The 15901-nt window shown below is 41.6% G+C and overlaps 1 protein-coding gene across 3 annotated transcripts in view; it reads right to left on the bottom strand.

Annotated features, from left to right (window-relative positions):
• Tshr (thyroid stimulating hormone receptor) overlaps positions 1-15901 on the bottom strand; it is a 130425-nt gene that overhangs the window by 25438 nt on the left and 89086 nt on the right. The window contains exons 4-8 of one of the 3 annotated variants that reach the window (XM_051150103.1): positions 15645-15719; positions 13202-13276; positions 10676-10753; positions 8154-8222; positions 1132-1209 (exon numbers count right to left, since the gene is read on the bottom strand). In XM_051150103.1, coding sequence (XP_051006060.1) covers positions 1132-1209; positions 8154-8222; positions 10676-10753; positions 13202-13276; positions 15645-15719 — 375 coding nt within the window. The remainder of the gene's footprint in view (positions 1-1131; positions 1210-8153; positions 8223-10675; positions 10754-13201; positions 13277-15644; positions 15720-15901) is intronic. The other 2 variants (XM_051150113.1, XM_051150122.1) reach the window with 2 other exon arrangements.

Below are 15901 nucleotides of genomic sequence, written 5' to 3'. Positions count from 1 at the left end.
TGGGATACACCTATTGTCTACTAGTGTTGGTGGTCATCTGCGTACATGTTAATATAATTTAATTTTTCCATTTTATTAATAAATAGTTTCCTCTTGCTTCTAATGGATAGCCTTGTGCATCTTTAGGGTACTGTGCTTAACTTCATTAAGAACTAATTTAGATGGTTGGTGATAAGATCATAAACTAAGGCAATGAACTTAAATCAAGGGACTCGAGGGAAGATGACATTGAGGAAAAGACTTGATTGTACATGATCACCAACTACATGTGGGTGTGTAATGAGAATGAACACACAAATAGGTGAATTGTCCAACTATTAAAAATCACACTCGTCTCTCATCTTCCCTAGGAGCTAAGTTCTTCCAGATATGAATCAGATTATAAGTATATAGTCTTCTGCTCTTTGTGCTGGGCATCAGATGGTTGCATTTGTGTACATTTTTTTTTTCCTGTAAAGACAGAGTGTTTTCTACTTCTTTGTAAATCTCATATCTTAGAGTTTTGTAAACAGATACTGGTCCACAAACAGAACCCCCATAAGTTGCCTGATTGTGAGACAGATGACATCCTGGGACTTGGGGCCTTCTGAGTCTCAAAGACTTTCTTCTAAGAGGTAGCCTATTGAGCCAAGTAAGGAATAGTGGCAGAAGTCTTTACCCAAGATAACAGCATTCTCTTGTCTTGACTGTTGGGGTGGTGGTCTGAATAGAAAGGGCCCCCATAGGCCAATAGGGAGTAGCAAGTGGCAGTATTAGGAGGTTTGGCCTTGTCGGAGGAAGTGTGTCACCAGGGGTTGGCTTTTGAGGTTTTCAGATGTTCAAGCTAGGCCCAGTGTGACATTCCCCTCCTGCTGCCTGACGATCCAGATGCAGAATTCTCAGCCCTACTCCAGCACCATATTTGCCTGCACCTCACCATGCTTCCTGCCATGGCCAATAACTTAACCGATGAACTATAAGCCAGCCCCAATTAAATATTTTCATTTATATGAGTTGCCATGGTCATAGTATCTCTCCACAGCAACAGGACACTGACTAAGACAGTTGGCATGACCCTCTTCACATGCCTTTTATTTCAGAAAAGTAAAAAAGAAAATAACAAACTACTGGCCATTCACTTGTCTTACTCACAGCAAGGTCGGTCCACTGTATACTCCTCCAAAGGCATCTTTGTCAATAGCTGTCAGGTATTTATTCTTGTTTAGGTAACTAGAGAGGAGAGAGAGAGAGAGAGAGAGAGAGAGAGAGAGAGAGAGAGAGAGAGAGAGAGAGAGAGAGAGAGAGAGAGAGAGAGAGAATATGAGTTAGGCACTTAAGCCATCACATAACATTAGAATAAACACCAAAATAAAATGTAACCAAGGTCACATTAATTTTAAAGACACCTTATGTTTTTCTGGCTTAAGCACCAGTCTCTGTGCTAGGAATGCAAAGTTCCATTGTGGCAGGAATCTCTGAAAGATTATTATATTTATGGTCTAGCTTGCATACCTACATTTTATCAAAGTTGCCCAAATTTCCTATTTCCTAGCAATTACTGTTTTTCTACCCTGACTCAAATTTGCTTCTTAAGATCAACCATTATTCCCACATATCTTTGAAGCTACAACTTAAGTAAGAGGTGGGATGGAGATGGTGAGGGTGGTAGGCGTGGTATGGATGGCTGGAAACTCAGTTCTTTGAGCAGAGATCCCAGATTTAGCAAATTAAAGTACATGAGGTCAGTTTAATTTGAATTACAGAAAAACACTGAACAATCTTCAGGTGTAAATATTTCTTATGCAAGGTTATCTGTTGCTTATCCGAAATTCAGATTTAATTGAATGGCATGCATTTTATCCAACAACACGAGCTTTGGTATGGGAATATTTATATAAATAAGATTAAAGTGTCTACCTTTCGTGAAAAGTGATGGCTGTGTTGATCCTTTTCCTTTTAATCACATTGGCCATTTGTAAGAATATTTCTTATGCAATTGAAGTCACAAAGTATGTTTGAAATAGATTTCTTCCAGATGAACAAAAGCACCCGAGGATTTTAAAATTGGCCCTTCCCTCACCCCACAGCTTTTTAAGAGAATAAAATTGTCTAAAATAAAATAAAGTACATCTATTTTTATTATAAATGGCCTCAATTTACACATTCACATTAACTTGAAGCATAGTGTAGGCAATTAAACACTAGTGAGTGACCATAGCTTGATACAAAATAAATACAGTGAAGACTCTTGGGAGGTCTGACTAATGACATAGTGTACTTTTGTTGTTGTATCAGCCAGCTTTGCACTGCAGGGTGCAATTCTTAAGGACGATGGCTAGTAAGAATAGAATAATCAAAGACTGTCAGAATTCTTCCTCCAGAGTCTTCATAAAGTTCCTTTTAGTTAATTGGGTCCAGGTGCGTCTTTCTTGGGGCATTGTGGGTAAGACTAGAACAATCAGCTTCATGGGCTGAAGAGCTTTATCCCCCCACCCCACTTTGGGGCATACTGAGGGATTAAACAGATGAGTAAGAACTGGGGCACACAACAAGGTTTTACAAATTTGAATACAGTTTAGACTTTTTCAATTATTCTTTTAAATAGAGGTCAAGGGCTATTCATCTAAAGTAACACGAGTTTGCTCTACACTCTCTATTTCCTCCTGAGATTATCAGAATCTGCAATTACCTTTTTTTTTCTTACTTGAATACTATGTCTTTTCAACCAGAATGGATACAATCAGTGGCTTACTTCTGTTCATGGTCAGGGAGATGAGTTGATGCCATTATTTTTAGGCCTGTGTTGCCACGGCTCACCTTGGCAGGAGCATGGGGCAGAAGGAAGTTGCTTTTTTTTTCTTTCAGTGGTTGAGAAGGCAATAACAGGAAAAAGAAGGCATGGGACCTATAGCCCCTTCAAAGAAGTGTTGCCAGTAACCCAGTTGCATCGCATTAATCTTTACTTCTTAAAAGCTCTACCATTCCCCACCAACACCAAGCTGAGAACAGGAAAACTTTAATAACATGGGCTTTGGGGGCATTCCAGATACTGTCTATAGCAGAGGGTGTTAAGGCTCATATACAAGAGACCAGGCTTCCTATGTTCAGATGCCTGAGTACGATGCCAAAGCAGCCAATGGACATGTTCCCAGAGGGTTAACCTCATATAGGGTCTGAGTCACAGAACTCGCATGTTCATTTATTGATCCAATCAACCTACTGTGTCTATGAAGATCTTTTGTTTGGTTGTAGTTGGAGTAGGTAAGACCCATCTTGGGGGGTGGGGGGCGAAGTAGAGAAAGGCTCTTGTTAAACACAATTTTGTGATATGACAACTATATTGGGCATAGTGGCCACGCTCTTTCTGGATCCTTGGGCCAGTGTAGTTATAGATAGATTGAATTTTGTTCCCAGGCTGCTCAAAGTCAAGTAAGCTCCACTGAGCTCCTCTCTTTTCCCCTCTTCATCTCCAATGATTGAGAGTAAAAATCGGCCTAATCATCAGTAATTGTTGTAAAAATGAAATTATCACTTCTCCAATTTCGTAGTGTTTGCATCTGATATTTAATACACCCCTGAGGACAAGGAGACTGCTTGATAAGCACTTCTGTTTACCAGAAATGTTGCAGAAGACTTCAAACTGGGGAAGGCAGCCAGGGTCCAGAGTGGGAGAAAAGAATGTAGCCAGAGGCGCAGCCAATGTGAACGGAGATGAACCGGCATGACACAGGCCTCGTTTCTCAAAAGACAGTATGGTCGTTTGGATGCTTAACCTCTGAAGCTGATAAGGGCCTAAAAGTAAGGAACCTGCCACTCTTCCTGGTTCAGTCTGTTGGGTTATGGAAGCAGGGTCTAGCTACAAAGCCAAGGCTGACCATGGCCTAAGGAGCCTCTTCCACACCCCTACAGTCCCTGGTAGTTCAGAGCTACCTCTTCTAGCTTTTACCCTTAGGTTCTGATTTCTCCTTCTGCCGGAAGTTATGGGTGAGGAGTTACAAACACGAAAGCTTTAATATCCGAAAGGATGCCTCCATTAACCTCATTAACCCCATGCTCTGTCCTGGTAATGTCAATTTCCTTAAACTGGCTCCTGGATCATAGCTGAGACTGTGCCGTATTGTTGCCTTGGGCAAGCCAGTCAGAGACAAAGACAGTTCAGAAGTTTATGACTTGTCAGAAGTGACAAGAAGAGACTTCCTAAAAGTCCAGAGTGCTAATGTAAGTCCTGGGAAGGGTTCCTAGCAGAAGCCGTAACAGTTCCTTCCAAAGTGAAACAGATGCTGCTAACCCTGCCTGCTTAATGACTCCTCATTATTTGGATGGATCCTGCCTCTTTGGGAATCTGGTGAAGAAATTAAGCTTTTCTTAGAAAAGAGTTGTCAAAGTTTCCATATTTTAATACTTTAGAATCTCTGCTTGACTGAAAATGACATATCTCATGGTGAGAGGAGAACAGTGGGGCTGGAAAAATGAAGGTGGCAATGGGTGGGGGAAAGTGTCCAAGCAACAGTGTCACTATTATGGGGTGTGTGTGTGTGTGTGTGTGTGTGTGTGTGTGTGTGTGTGTGTATGTGTGTATGTGTGTGTGAGTGTGTGTGTCTGTGTGTATGTGTGTGTGAGTGTGTGTGTCTGTGTGTGTCTGTGTTTGAGTCTCTCTCTCTCTCTCTCTCTGTTCTGTTTCTCTTGGACTCACTTTTTAAAAAATGTTTCTCTTTCGAGATTTATTTATTTCTATTTTACGTGTTTGATATTTTTTCCCACGTGTGTCTATGTACCATGTGCATGCAGAGGGTCAGGGGGTTCAGATCACCTGGAACTGTCATTACAGACAGCTGTGAACTGCTATGTAGATGCTAGAAATTGAACCTAGGCCCTCTGCAAGAGCAAATGGTGCTCTCAACCATTGAGCCATCTCTCCAGCCTCCGATTTATTCTTGACACACAGCAGCCATTCAGGAACGTCTTGTTTGGTGAGAAACAAAAGCCTTGTTTCTGGGTAAATTCACAGATAGGACAGGTTTTAGTCAGTGACAGAAGTGCTTAGTATTAAAGAGAGAACGGTGATGTACTAGGTGAGGAAATTTCTTGGTTCTCAGAGGGGTTTAAGGATCCATTTCATTTCCAAGATAGAATTTCAGCTCATTCCTAGATAATTCCTTTAGGGGAAATTGGGGTTGGCACAAGGTTATGTTGTGACATTCACATGGGAGTGATTCTGTGGGGAGCCATGGGTTGTTTTTTTGGTCCCTACACGGGCCTTGTTATTCAGAAAATGATAGGTAGGGACCCAGAGCCTAGCTCTTAAATTAGTCTAAAGCTAAGCTGATTGCTCTGTGAAAATCTTGTTGGTTTCAGAGATTTGGACACTTGTTTATCAACAGTAACAGGTGAGAAAGTGTTCAAGACTGCAGTAGGCAGAGGGGACAGCCAACCTTGGAGCATATCCTACAAGCTGTTCAAATACTTATCCCGTGAGAAATAGCAGCCTTCTTAATCCTATAATCTTCTCTACCGTCATCTTTTCCCAGTGGCTCCAAGCTGTGGTGAATTACTTCTAATCAGCTAATGTGTGATGCTAATTAGCACATTATTCTGTTGACTCCTCTGCTCATGTTTACTGTGGGAGTAAGTCCTTAACGTGTTGAGGTCATATTTACTTATTTTTGGTCCAACTGTTTACTTCTAGATAGAAGCTAAAGGACTAGAATTCAACAGTAGAAAATTCATCTCAGAGAATTAGACACTTTGGAAGAAGCAGCTCAGCTCTAGAAGACTGTATAAAGAGAGAACAGAGAGGTCCAGAGAAACAACATGTGACTTGTGATTGAGAGCAGCGCAGCTTCTCTTGAGCACGGACACTCATGTTAAGTGATTTGTCATCTGAGTGATGACAATGCGTCTGGCTCTCTGTGAACCCACAGGGCATTGAGCTATTGCCCAATTGTCATGATTTTCACAAGATTCCAGCTAACAACAGAACGGCTGTTATGGCTTCGGTGCTAGTCCTCAGTGTGGTATTTGTCCAACTTGGCTGCCATAATGTTACTCAGTTACACTAAAATTGAGGTCAGACCTGGTAATTTCAGTGCATCAGCATGAAGTAGATGATTCTGTTTTGGATAATTTATCAGTTAATCTAGAACCTAGAGATATCTAAACACAGTGCTAGAGAGAGTATGCTATTTACAATCTCTGAATAATTGCTGTAGAAGAGTAATAGGTTTTTCTTCATTTGCAAACCCAGTAAATATTGAGCTATGTTACAAAATATAATCTGAGGGTCTAGAGAGATGGTCGGGCTAAGAACGCTTTCCTGCCTGAGTTTTATTCCTGGGACTCAAGTAAAGGCCTGGACTGGAAGCACATATCGTAATCCCAGGGTTCCTGTGATGGGATCCGAGGTAGAGATGAGCTGAGGACCCGAAGTCTGTGGAACAGCTAGCCTGGTGTGATTATTTGAGTCAAAGAAGAAGATACTGGGTGATTATCTCCAAAATAGTAAATGCTGATCTTTTAAAACCATGGGATAAACTTAGAGATTATCCTGCTGATTTCTCCAAGGAAGGAGGCCAACCCCTTTGGATTCTCGGCACTTGTGTATTTTCTAGCTGGTGCACATTTTGAAATGGATAAATTTCTTTCTAACATACTTTGATCGTTGGTGTAGCTGGGCTTGTATTGACTGCATGTGAATGTAATTTGTATTGTGAGCAGGAAGCGCATTGCTTTTTCTTGTCCTTGCTTTGTTAGTGACTACCACAGTGCTTTGTGCATTGTAGGCACTCAGCAGCTATAGTGAGAAGTAAACAAAGGACTGTGAAAGACGAAGTGCAATGGGGCTTTCTAATTCTGTAAATTTTATGCACAAGAATATCATACATCTGTGGTGTCTTTCAGAACTTCCCTTGTAATTATATATTTAAAAGAAATGACTGAAATCAAGCCATAACAACTCATGTCCTACCTAGTACCCAAGAGAATGATACTCTAACCCTCCTTCTGACACAGACTAGAAGGCTGCCCAAAAGCCCAGCCAAGAGCTAGACGTCACCTCAACAGGAGGTAGAGAACCTTGCCTAACTATAAGGAATCCAGTACTTGTTACTATTTATCTTTTAATTCCAGAAGCCAGTACTTACCCTGGAAACCAGACTGTCAACTCAAAGCACTTAATCTCCACATGTGTTCTTTTGTACCCAGGCCCTCGACATGGCTGTGTAGCTGTTCTACTTAAAGTGCAGTCCATGGGCTACACCATCAGCGTTGTGAGAGGGTATCATAGAAATACAGACTCCCACAGCCCAGCCAAGTCTACAGACTCAGCCAGCATCTGTAGATCCCTTCCTGGTTTGCATGCCTAATAGTATTTGAGAACCGAAGTAGTATACAGCACATTTAGACTCATAGGGCCTTTCAGGTTTGACAATGATCAACTGTGTACGATTATTAAAGGAAGAGTGAGTAATATAAAAAGCAGTGATTAACATATCACCCTAAGAAATGAACAGTTAAGTTTTGGGAGAAATACCAGATAATTTGGAACTAAATATATATAACTACTAAAGAAATAAGAAGTGTTGCAATGTCAAGTGAGATGCATATCTTTAATTATGGCACTCAGGAGGCAGAGGCTAGCAGATCTCCATAAGTTAAAGACCGGCCTAGTCTACACAGCTAATTCCATGACAGCCCAGGGTTACACAGCGAGACATTACCTCAAAAAGTAAAAAGTACTGCAGGACAAATAAAATGTACGTATCTTTTGTTTTGTTTTGTTTTGGTCATTTGGGTATCACTCATCTTTAAAATAGGAAAAAAAAACATGTCAAAGAGGTTGAGTAACTTTTGGAAAACACCTTTGGGTGTGCAAAGATACTCTCTCACTTTATGTAACAGCAGATGAATGCTTGCAAACACACATACATACAGCTCTATAACATAACAGATGGTGACAGTGTGTGTCTCCATTTTATTGGGAATGAGAGCTTTGAGATTTAGAACTGGGGCCAACATTGAGTGTTCACTTCAGAAAGCCCTTGTCAAGTTCCTTTGGCATTACTTCCAAGGCTTGAGACACTTAAAATAGATCTTAAGGGATTCAGATCCTCTGGATGATCCTTCTGGGAGTGAGATGTGGGGAACAGTGGCAGTTTCCATGGTTACCCTAAACTTACACAGCATCCAGTTTTGTTCCATTGAAAGCATGTCCTTGGATTGAAGTAAATCCATTGTTGTATAGTTTCCTAAAATCAAGAGAAGGAGAGAGAGAAAAAAATTAACTACCAAGTGGTAGGGTACTTGCCTAGCATATATGAGGTGCTGTGTCACTGGATTCCCAGAACTGAATAAATAAGTAAATAAATCAGATGGCCTATGGGATATGTCTTTTTCTTCTTTTTCTCCTTCTTCTTCTTCTCCTTCTCCTTCTCCTTCTCCTTCTCCTTCTCCTTCTCCTTCTTCTTCTTCTTCTTCTTCTTCTTCTTCTTCTTCTTCTTCTTCTTCTTCTTCTTCTTCTTCGGCTTCATGTCTTTATTATCAGAAATGTGCATAAAATTTCACAAGTCATCCACATGCATTCCTCAAGAAAACCTTAACAGGTTGAAGCTCCATTGTTCAGGCTTGGGTATAAATCAGGCTTTCCTTAGAAGCAGGTTTACTTTGAAGAACAAAGGTTTGCAAAGGATTTTTTCTAAAAGGTTTTGTGTGTGTGTGTGTGTGTGTGTGTGTGTGTGTGTGTGTGCATGCACATGTGAGTGCAGGTGTTCATAGAGGCCAGAAGAGGGCATCAGGTCTCCTGGAGCTGAGGTAAAGGCAGTTGTGAGCTGCCCGATATGGGTGCTAGATGCTAAACTCAGGTATTCTGCATGATCAGTAAGCACTGTTTACTGCTGAAGCATCTCTCCATCCCCAAAGATTTTTTTTTTTTAATGTAGACATGTTCAAGGGGAGGGAGACATGGGAGTGGCTTGCTAAGAACTTGTTAGTCTAAACTGGGTTTGACTTCTATTTTAGAGACTAAAAACTTCATGGACAAGTAGGTCTTGAAAGATATAAAGGGTAGAGGAAAAAAAGGAAGAAAGAAGTGGGGACACAGGCATGGACTCTGCTGTTAGGCACTTTCCTTGCACATGTAATGTTTTGAACTTCACTGACCTTCCAGGAAGAAAGGGCTTCTATAAGAGTATAGTTAAAAAATAAAAGTCATCTGGAATGATAATTGACAACTTCATGCCATTCTCGCCTCTACAGCCAGGATTCCATCCAACACTGAGCCTCAAAGGAGGCCTTGGACAACTTTCATTTGGAAAGGAAAACAGGTCCTTGGGGGGAGAATGTTAAAAGGGAAAGCTAACATTCTACAAAGAAGCTGAGATTAGCAGTTTCCTTGGGAAGAATGGTACCCAACACAGTGGAAACCTTCCCAGGGGGCGTGTGTGGCCCTGAAGCCAGGGGCTGAGCAGGCTAAGAGCCCACTGTTGCTAAAAGAAAAGTTGACTGAGTGGCAATTACTTGTCTTTTCCCAAGAGGTCTACCATGGGAAAAGGATGTTTTGACTTGTTCCACAGGGAGATCGACTGTGATAACTCACTTTGCTTTGTTTCCATGTTTTGGAACTGGGTTTGGAACTTGCCGTTAAGCCAAAGATGATCTTGAACCTCAGATCCTCCTGCTCCCACCTCCCACATGCTGGAATTACAGGTATGTGCCACCACGCCCCTTTTATAGGATAATAGGGATGAAGCCCAGGGCTTCATGCATGCTAGGCAAGCACTATACTAACAGAGATACATCCCCCTCCTACTTATGAACACCCAAAGAGCAGGTCATGAGTTCTTAGCAAAAACACTGTTCTCTATTGAACAACAAACACTTGTTCTCTATTGAACAAGCAGTTATAGGAGCTCCACCATAGTTTCTGACCTCTGAGTGAAAGGGCTTGCAGAGTAGGAAAAGCTCTTAGTGGCGTTACTCAGTATTCAGTGACTCTGTGAAATTCAGATTTACTCTATGGAACTTCTTCTAGAACAGTGTTTCTCAACCTTCCTAATGCTCTGACCCTTTAACATAGTTCCCCATGTTGTGGTGACCCCCCCAACCATAAAATTGTTTTTGTTGCTACTTTATAACTACAATTTTGCTACTGTTAGGAATTGTAAACACCCGATATGCAGAATATCTAATATGTGACCCCTGTGTAAGGGTCATTTGACCAGAAAGGGTTGTGACTCACAGGTTGAAAAACACTACTTTGTAAAATGGGGACATTTGGATATAGGATGCTGTGCCACAAAGCCCACAGGCCACATCTGATCCATACTATGTTTCCATAAAGAGACTTAATTGCAACACAGACTTGCCCAGTGACCTATGTATGTGTCTGGCTGCTTTTGCTTTTCAGTGACAGTTGCTACAATACAGTACAACATGTACAGCCTACCTGGCCCTTCTTGGAACAAATGCACCAACCCCTGCCATAAGAGACTATGCAGTTTATACTAGCTTATCCTATTTGTAGTCTGTAGGATATCACACCACCAGGCAACACTCAACTCTGCAAAACCCTTCCAGACTCAGAGTACACATTAGAAGATAGCATGCTTCTGTAAATCTCAGATACACTTTTAGCTAGAAAAACCATGACAATAGCCTCAGATAAAATTAAGGTTCCAGCAAGAGTGAGACTGGAAATACTCACAGGGTCAAGGTTTCATTACATAGTCCCTGAAATGCATTTTCGGGGACCGAAGTCATGTAAGGGTTGTCTGTGATTTCACTGTAAGAGAAAGCGATGAAAACAGGTGAGAAAAGAAACATGCTAGAAATGGGTTTTCATTGCATATGTGCACCTCAAAGAACTGGCCATAACATATTTCAGTTTTAGCTGCTTGTTTGACCCAATTCTAGTCACTGGTGGTTGCATGCTATGGTGAGAGCTGTTCCAGATGCAAACACATTCAGAGTCCTGGTCTTGGCCTCGCTCTTTGTCTTGAAGCAGATGGGGCTCAGAGATGTCTGAATCTATAACACTATGTCCATAGCAACTAGAATTTTCTGTCAATAGAAGGATCAGGGGAAAGGGCTCAGTGGATTTAATCTCAGGAGTATCACTCAAATGCCCTCTGTTTGCAAAACGCTGCCAGGCAGGTGCTCCCAGAGGACTGCGGATGTTTAAACTGAGCTTACTGTAGCAAAGAGGCATGGCCATTTCTTTTTCTGGAGAAAAATATTAACAGTTTGAAGCATGCCATGTTGCTATAGCACACGCCTTTAGTCCCAGCACTTGCGAGGCAGAGGCAGGTGAATCTCTGAGTTTGAGGCCAGCCTGGTCTACAGGACCAGTTCCAGACAGCCAGAGCTACACATAGAAACCCTGTCTTGAAAGAAAGAAAGAAAGAAAGAAAGAAGAAAAGAAAGAAAGAAGAAAGAAAGAAAGAAAGAAGAAAAAAAGACCTCTCACCAACAAAACAAAAACCAAAGAGTTTGCAGCTAATCATTCTACACTGTGCTGGCTCTGAAGTGCAAACTCAGTCTTTGAAATTCCCCTGCAGATGTACTTTTTCATTTGTATGATTAGGTAAGATAACTGGTCAGTGGAAAAAAGCCTCATACGGTCTATCCAGAGCATGGCTTTGACTGCTCTGTGGAACTCAGGGCACACACTCATGTGAATTTCCTAGGCCTCTGCTTTACTGTTTGTTGAAAAGAAAAAAGAGCAACTTTCGCTTTATACCTTAAAAGGTGAAGCTTCACTTGAGTGAAGCAAGTGTCATGCATAGGAAAGTAAAAAGCTCTCAGAAAATATGAAAAATAAGCTACCATTCAGCAGCTCCCCCTCCCCCTTTCAGCCATTCCCTTCAGAAATCATTTGATCATTTTTTCCCATTTGAAAATTAAATGAACGCTGGGGAGCCTTGAGACAGTTTCTAGGGTAAAGCCACTTGTTGGTCCAGACAACCTGAGTTTGACCCTGCGAACCTACACAGTAGAAGGAGTGCCTGAGTGTTGCCTTCTGACCTTCACAAGACAACCCCCCCTTCACATAAAGAAAGATGACTATACGGTAAATCAATAAAACATTTCATATAAAACATAAAATAAAATAGGCTGGGAATTGTCTTGCTTAATTGAAGTGGGAAGATCCATGAATATGGGTGGCACCACTTCAGGAAACTTCCTGAGTTGCGAGCAAGCAAGGGTGTGTTTATTGTCTCTTTGCCCTTGACTATGGGTATGATGTGACCAGCTGTTTGAGTTCCCTAAAATGATGGGCTGTAACTTGGAAGTGTAGCCAAATAAACCATCTCTTCTTCCCCACTGCCTTGTGCCTATGGGGGTCAGAAAAGGGCACAGGGTCCTCTGGAACTGGAGTTATAAACACTGTGAGATGCCATGTAGATGCTGAGACTTGAACCTGGGTCTTCTGCATGAGCAACAAGTGCTCTTTACCTCTAAGCCCCCTTCACACTGTTGAGCACATTGTTGAACAGCAGTGAAACTCAAAAGAGTGGGCTCTCTTCCCTCTCTCTAATTCCCCTCCCCTCTAACTCTTTCTTGAAATTTCTTCCTAGGGTTACTAATTGCTGTCATGAAACTCCATGGCCAAAGAAACTTGGGGAGGAAAGGTTTTATTCAGCTTATGCTTCCACGTCACAGTTCATCATCAAAAGAAGCCCAAACAGGAATGCAAGCAGGGCAGGGAGCTGGAGGCAGGAGATGAGCTGAAGCCATGGAAGGCTTGCTCCTCATGGCTTGCTCACCCTGCTTTCTTATAGAGACTAGGACCACCAGCCCAGGAGTGGCACCACCCACAATGGCCCGAGCCCTCCTTATCAATCACTAGTGAAGAAAATGCCTTACAGGCCTACCAAGAACCTGATCTTATGGAGGCATTTTCTTAATTGAGGCTCCCTCCTCTCAGATGACTTTAGCTTGTGTCAAGTTGACGTACAACTAGCCAGGACAAACCCATTCCAAGCCAGTGTCCTACTCTTATCATCCTACACAAACTGGTTTTGTCAGACTCACCAGTGGCGTACAGCTAGTAAATTCAGTGGCCATTCTTCACCCTTGCCTACTCCACTCTTCATCATAACCGCCCTGCTCACTGCTCTCTCTTGGACTTGATTGTTTTTCCTGGCTTCTACCAGTTCCCCTGACTGCGCTCCAGTTCTTGTCAGGGGTATACAAAATATACAAAAGACTGAGTGTTGAGCATACTTACAGTATAAAGAATACATCAGTGGAATAAATTTTGGTCAGGTCAGGGAATATTCTAAGTCCAGTGTTGAAAATTCCACTACATTAAAAAAAAAAAAAAAAAAAAAAAAAAGAAGAAGAAGAAGAAATGAAAGTTTTAGGTATGAAAATCAACACCTAGAAAGTACAGTGTACTAGCTGAAATTATGAATTTAGGAGGTAAATTTCAAGTCCTCTATTCAATATCTCATGACTATGGCAAGTGTTAATCCCAGAGTGGGATGATATTCCTTGAAAGTGTAATAATTTAATTCAGTCAATAATAGTGATACCTATGTGCTGCTTAGAAATCTCTTTGGACTATATAAACCCAGTGAAATTCCTGAAAATAGGAGATGAAACAACAAGGATAGGTGAAGTGAGTGATGGGGGGTGGGGAGGGAGGAGGGGGGAAGAGATTGTGCATGTATGTTGGGGGATGGGCTGTGGAAGGCCAATAAAGGACATGACTACCAAACTCGGAGTCATTTTTCCTGTTTTCAATTCTTCATGATGGCATGGTGGCATGGTGGCATGGTGGCCCATGCCATTAATTCCAGCACTCAGGAGGCAGAGGCAGGAGGATCTCTATGAGTATGTGGCCAGCCTGGTCTACAGAGTAAGTTCCAAGACAGCTAGGGCTATCAGCCAGGGCTATGTAGAGAGACCCTCACCCCTTCACACACACTCCAAAAAACCTCATTATGATTTTTTTTCAGTAGTAATCTGTGAGTATACAGCAGTTCCACTTAAAGAACCCATTCAGAAAGGAAGGAAAATCTGAAAGACGATAGGTTTTCCTTACAAAATTCACGTCATCAAGGAAAACATATGTCAAGACTCAAAGACGTGCCCAGTATAGCATGGACACAAAAGTTTAGATGCTCCTAATGCCTCTGAGATTTAATTCTTGGAACACCTTTCTACACTGGTGGAAACAGAGTAAGTTTTGAAAGACTTGGCGTGGATGGGAGGAGACTTATACCTTGCCCAGCTTTTCTAGGGCAAAACCCCTCAAGTTTCACTGATATATGTTCAAAAGCAAATTCAATCTTGACTCCTTCTAAAGAGAAAGACATTGGATTGAAGAGGCAGCAGGAAGCAGAGAACTAAAAATGAATAAATGGGATAACCCAGGAGAGGAGCGATAATCCACGGCCACATGTGAATATGGCAACAGTTTAGTTTTGCTTGGGGTTTCCTGAAAAAGAGTAGGACAAAAAGGCTAAGGAGTTAAGTGGAGGCCGGAAATGTAAGATTAAGGAGACTTAAATCATGACTTTCTCCTGTCCAAAAACCACAAAATGAGTCTGTTTTCTTCTTTGATGTTTCCCCCAATTACCATCCAATCAGTAGAAAGCAAGTCCATAAAAGGGTTGACGGCCTTGTCTCACAAGATACCTTTCAATCATACATGCCATGAGTGGGCATCTCACACTCCCACCCCTGCAGCACTTGGCTGTTTCTAGTTTTCCCAAAAGAGCCATCGAGCCGACAGGATCCATGCTTCTGTCATTAGCACGACCCCCTAACCCTCTGCATGCCCCATCTACCATGAGCCCTGCACTTCCTGAATAACTTCTGTCCATCCTTAAGACTCAAAGATGTGCATAAAATATCCAGGGGGAGATGCTTTTATTTTAAAAGCCTGAATGGAAATGAGCTAAATGTTAATAGTGATTATTTCTAGGCACAGGGATTAAAGTGGGTTTTTATTTTCACTGTACTGATTTTTGTTTTCTAATTTTAAAAATTGCATTTACACATGAAAGAACTTCTTCCAGCTAGTGTCTAGAGGGTCTTGGGTCAAATATATACATCCATTCAAGCTATTTTTCTTTAGTACCTTTTGTGTCAGGCAGTAAGGATGAAACAGGACCAACATGTCCCCCTGCTCTTACAGGGTTTATGGCTAGCTCATAAGTCATTACTAAAGCCAAGCAGAAGTTTGTCCCTTCCATTTTAAGGCTTTGCTTTTTGAAATTTATAATATTGTTTTTTGTCAAGAAATATAAATATAAAAGGTATAAATATAAACTTGTTGTTTCCCAACATAATTAACCAGTTGGCTCTCAAGTTTTGTTTAATTTTGTCCACACTTAAAGACTACATATATGTTTTACTGTTTTCTTCCTCATATCTCTTGGAGCAGTCTCTGGACTTAGAACTCTGTGCTGATGTTTTGGGTGAGGCTTTCAACATGTGCGCCATTTTCTGGTATTTTGCCCAATGGGGAAGGGTGAGAAGTTTCAAGAAGTGACCATTTAACACCATCAAAATGATGTTAAGCAATATCATCTTAGGGAAAGTCTTGAAAAATAACACCACCACAAATCTAGATCATGCATACATGCACACACACACACACACACACACACACACACACACACACACACACAGAGGATGATATGGAAGGAGTCAATACTTACAGGAACTTGAGCAAGGGGAGCTCTGTCAGGGCATCAGGGTCTATGTAAGTTAAGCTCCTGGTGTTCCGGATCTCTCTGTAAGAGTTACAAGAACACCGTCAGAAAAATCTCCATTTCTGTTTGCACTACAGACACATCAAGTTTAATAAAAGTTCATGAAAACACTATAATCCATTGTCTGGTAGGACATGGACTATATGTCATTAACCAGAGATTCCTAGCTCCTCCCCCAGACACAATTGCCCTTCTTGCAACTG

Source organism: Acomys russatus, chromosome 1 (assembly GCF_903995435.1).
Source record: "Acomys russatus chromosome 1, mAcoRus1.1, whole genome shotgun sequence".
NCBI classification, from domain to species: domain Eukaryota; kingdom Metazoa; phylum Chordata; class Mammalia; order Rodentia; family Muridae; genus Acomys; species Acomys russatus.
The sequence above is the reverse complement of the archived record's forward strand: the minus strand, read 5'-3'. Positions and strand labels throughout refer to the sequence as shown.